Genomic DNA, 4,418 nt, shown 5'->3' on the forward strand with positions numbered 1-4,418 from the left:
TGTATCTGGCCAGCTGCCCTGAGGTCAATATCCTCAATATCCCATTAAACAGAAGCAGGCACACACAGCCTTGTCATCAGAACACCAATGTAACACGAGGTAGCTGTGAATCAGTGTTCTATGCTGAACGTTTTTATAAGTAGTTTTAAGATACAAACACCTTAACCTCTCACTAGCAAGCTTTTGGAGGCCTCATCATCTTTCTCCCACAGCTGTACATTAGAATCAATACTCTAAAACAGCTATTCAAGAAGAATGATTTTATTGTTTCCATGTGACAGGTTTCACTGTGAACAAAGAGGACAGCTTACTAGACAGTCTCTTTCATTATTTTGGTCAGTTTCTGGATCTTTGACCTTGTCGACATATCCACGTATTTCTCCCCAATATTGACGATCATCCCACCAAGGATGGAGGGATCAGTCTAGAAGAAAGGTTTAACAGAAACTCCATTAGCAAAAACTTCTTACCCTAATATATATATATATTTTCTTTTTTTAAAGTGTAAACATTTAAAAGACCTTTATTTAAGATAATTTTGCAGCCATTATATTTCAGTGTTAAGATTTCAGTAATTGAAGCATCAGGTGTACAAGAAAACACTGAAGTATATTATATAGCTACTGAATTCAACCAAATGAATATACACTAGTGTCCTATAGTTCCTCTTTCATTTATTTTTTTTGTAAAGATGAGAGACAGCACAAGAAGCACAGCTTGGCATTAAGTGTATTTACAAATAAAACCCCTACCTTGGTCTCCAGCTTCAAGATCTCTCCTTTAGCCAAGAATCCATTCAGAACACTCTTTAGCTCAGTAAGGCTGGCATCATCCAAGGGCTGAAAAAATTTGCACAGAACACAATGAAAATGAAGGATGTAAAAAATTCAAAGGGTATAATGAGAACACTTCATTTTCTCTTCAGACTCCATTAAAAGAAAGACACTCCCAGGAAGGCAGAGGAAGCAGCCTTTTTGGATAACAGTAATCGAATGACAGCACAGAAACAGCAGCATTTGGTGCTCCTTTAATTTCATGAAGTATTGTGCTGCCTGCACACATATTCCCAGCAAATGCTTGTTGTTTATATTTTTGGAAAGCAAGCATCAAGAATCCTGACTTGCTAAACTAAGCACTCGACACAAGACCCTCATATCCATTTCAAAGCAGCATTTAGTCTATATGAGGAGAGAGTAATTTGTTGCTTCTCACAGTTCAGTTTATAAGCTTAAGAAAAAAACAGTTCCATGTGAAGCATGAGACAGGGACTCAAGATGCTGCCAACACAGCTGTGTGGGCTCAGCCAAGTACACCTCTCTCTATCACCATAGAGGAACTCTGCATCCCTGAGGGGGGGAGGCACCATGAGCCTGCCCTCGCTTTCCCTGTGAGTTGTTCAGATATTACTGCAACAGAAATTAAACAGACTCCACAGAAGAATACTGCTGCCAGCGTTACTAGCAATAACAACTCCTATTTAATGGTTAACAGTTGAGAGTCAAAAGAAACCAACTGCTATCAATCAAAGAGGCATCAGGAATTATTATTATATCAACCCTTATGAATTATTTGGGAAAACTCAGAAAAAAGTTTTGCATTTGTGAACCCCTATGTCCCTGAAAGCTATCAGTTACAGTCTGTGCCTGTGGCCTATAAAGAGCCTGTCAAGCCCAAATGGATGAGGTTTTTTATTCAGTCCACACTGGAAGCTCATTTTAGCGCACAAAAGCTACACATTTATGTTACATGTACAGCAGGCAAGCTTCCCATTACCAGGCCTGAGCATGGATCGACCCCCACACAAACTACTGAAATGACAGAAATCACATCTCCAGCTTGAAGTTTACAGCTTCGCAGTCTGAGTTTTAAGGGACCTTCAAGACCATTGAGTTCCAACCCCTACTATGGGCAGGGCTGCCCCCCACCAGCTCAGGCTGCCCAGGGCCCCATCAAACCTGGCCTTGAGCACCTCCAGGGATGAGGCACCACAGCTTCTCTGGGCAGCTGTGCCAACACCTCACTGCCCTCTGGGGGAAAGAATTTCTTCCTGACATCCAATCTAAATCTCTCCTCTTTTAGTTTAAAGCCATTCCCCCTTGTGCTGTTACTATCTACCTACAGATAGTATCGAGCATACAGAGATGTTATCTTTGATTTCACCTCAGCGATCTGCCTCACTACAGCTAAGAGCTGGTCTGTTAGCTCTAACTTGATCAGTATGATCTTAATGACAAAAATAAAAGCAGAGGCAGCTTTATCTACAGACCCAGTTGACTTTCATCAGCCCCTGGGTTCACACATAGAAAAAGATGTTACCTGTCAAGCTGAAACAAGAAGAACACGTATAATTGCTAACCAATAATTTCTGTATATTGAAACACTATTGGAGTGTTTTGTAGAGGTGAGATTTTTCTTCATTCCTCATGCAGCAAGCTGCTTACACTATAGCTAAAGAAGTTTGTCTTTCATGCCCGTTCCTATTAAACTCAACCCTGATGTTCCTAACCCACCTGTGCAGTGGTGACTGTGCACAGCACTTCTCCTCGGAATGCACTCATGATCTTCCCAAAAGCAGAAACAATGCCCGGAGTGTAGCGCAAGCGACCATTTTCAGCAAGCAGGTCTGGAAGATGCAGATGTATCAGAAGGGTTTAGCACACCCCCTAGAAGCAAATTTGGTTAGCAACAACTAATCACAAGCAGTATCAGATGCTTTTCAAAATGTAAATGATTACTCACTCATCAGGTTGGTGGTAACAGGGGACATCTTCTCTTTAGCTAAAACGTCATTTACAGCTTTTTGTTTAACTGTGCCCTTGGTGTGAGGGTTCATAATAATGCTGGACAGCTTGGGGTCCTTCAAAAGAGTCTAACAGAACACACAAGTAACACTGTAAAGGTCACGAGTTTCCCATGCAGGCAAAAAAAAAGTCATCCATCGAGCAAGGATAGAGGACAGAGGAGAGCAGATGGGAAGTGAAATGGCAGCTCCAGATGGAACTCATAGAGAGGATGCTCCTTTTAGAGCTGCTGCTCCTTCAAGCAACTCACCACACCCCGGAGGGGCACTAGGGGCAGAGTGCAGAGCACAGGCAGGCAGGCCTGACACGTCTCACAGCACGCAAGAGAGTCCTAACAGCAGCCCCTGGGTGACCTCAGGCCAGAGACGCGCCCAGGAAGCTTACCGACACACGGCTCAGCTCCTTCTCCACCTGCTCCAGCTTCTTCTGCTTTGTGGCGGCGGAATACAGCGCGGTGGCATAGCGGCCCTCCAGCCCGTACACCTGGATGGGCGGCTGCGGGACAGACGGAGCCTGAGCGCGGCCCTGAGCGGGAAGCCGGCCCCAAACCCAAACCCCCCGGCCCCGCTCACCTTCACCAGTTTGGAGACCGGCCGAGCCGCCGACGTGCTCAGCTGCCGCACCTGCGGGACACAGAGCGGCTGTCCAACCCCGTCGGAAAGGAAGTGACGGCCAGCCGCAACGCGCCGTGTCCCCTCTCCCCCCAGCCCCACTTCACCTTCAGGGCGAACCCCGCCGCCGCCATTTTCTCCCACCACCGCTCGAGGTCACCGCTGCGCCCGGGCCCGGCGGGAGGCAGTGCGCAGGCGCAGCTGTAGGCCCCACCCCCTCCGCCATGCGGGGCATGCTGGGACGCGTAGTTCTCCGGCGTGGGCGGGGCTTTCCGCAGAGGAGAGGAGCCGCAATAGGCCCGTTAGGCCCCAGAACGCTTTCCCGCCTCTTGCAGTCGGTATAACAGCGCGTCCCGGCCCTCAGCCGTTTCGTATACATTCTCCAAAAGGAGATGTTGGCTGCACGCCCCTCGAGGATATTTCTGTCCTCTAACAGGGTGAAACCACCCCTGAAATACAACGAGTTGTTGTCTCCCCCTCCGATAAAGGGGCTGAGCGTCTGCTAGGGCACAGAGAGACGGCCCTCCAGGTGGAGCGCGGGGCAGGCGGGCGCTCAGCCCTCAGCTCCACCTGTGCCAGAGTCCTCTGCTCGACCTTGAGCTGCTCGCTCGGGTCCCGCGTGCTGCAGAACTGCTGGACGAACTGCGTTGCGCCAACGGCAAGCGTGCTGCAAGCATGCAGGGCAGGCTCCAGACGCTAGATGTTGCTGTTGCTACAGATTGGAAAATTAGCGCCCGCTTTAGCGATGTCAGAAACAGGGAATTAGACCAGCGCCCTTCAGGAAATGCGGTCTGAATAAGAGAGATTGTCTAGCATCCCATCAGAAGTAAGTCAGTGTCATCATTATGCTTTATTCTGGATGCTGGAATGGAGCTCCTTCAGCTCTCTGCAGCTTATTAGCTATGGGGAGATTTAATTTAGATGTCAGAGGGAAATTTTTTCACTGAGAGGACAATGAGGTGCTGGAGCAGCTGTCCAGAGAAGCTGTGGTGCCCCATCCCTGGAG

The 4,418-nt window shown here is 47.9% G+C and overlaps 1 protein-coding gene across 1 annotated transcript; it reads right to left on the bottom strand.

The window, feature by feature from the left end:
- Positions 1 to 245: 245 nt before the first annotated feature.
- On the bottom strand, positions 246 to 3,584 carry ATP5PO (ATP synthase peripheral stalk subunit OSCP). Its single transcript, XM_042809967.1, has 7 exons — positions 3,520 to 3,584; positions 3,374 to 3,424; positions 3,186 to 3,296; positions 2,740 to 2,869; positions 2,511 to 2,623; positions 753 to 839; positions 246 to 424 (listed from the first exon to the last, which is right to left on the bottom strand). Exons 1-7 carry the CDS (start codon positions 3,544 to 3,546, stop codon positions 311 to 313), a joined length of 633 nt encoding a protein of 210 aa, XP_042665901.1. The 5' UTR covers positions 3,547 to 3,584; the 3' UTR covers positions 246 to 310.
- Between the last annotated feature and the right edge of the window lie 834 nt (positions 3,585 to 4,418).

The sequence above is a fragment of the Centrocercus urophasianus genome, unplaced genomic scaffold (genome assembly GCF_019232065.1).
Source record: "Centrocercus urophasianus isolate 14NV4802_14NV808 unplaced genomic scaffold, USGS_Curo_1.0 seq_12, whole genome shotgun sequence".
NCBI classification, from domain to species: Eukaryota; Metazoa; Chordata; class Aves; order Galliformes; family Phasianidae; genus Centrocercus; species Centrocercus urophasianus.

What these genes read in the sequence shown, in the direction of transcription:
- ATP5PO (XM_042809967.1), bottom strand. Translation starts at nt 3,546, where the DNA reads ATGGCGGCGGCGGGGTTCGCCCTGAAG. An exon ending in CGGCGGGGTTCGCCCTGAAG is followed by an intron (nt 3,425 to 3,519) that starts GTGAAGTGGGGC and finishes TGTGTCCCGCAG; the next exon opens with GTGCGGCAGCTGAGCACGTC. An exon ending in TCTTGAAGCTGGAGACCAAG is followed by an intron (nt 425 to 752) that starts GTAGGGGTTTTA and finishes CCTTTCTTCTAG; the next exon opens with ACTGATCCCTCCATCCTTGG.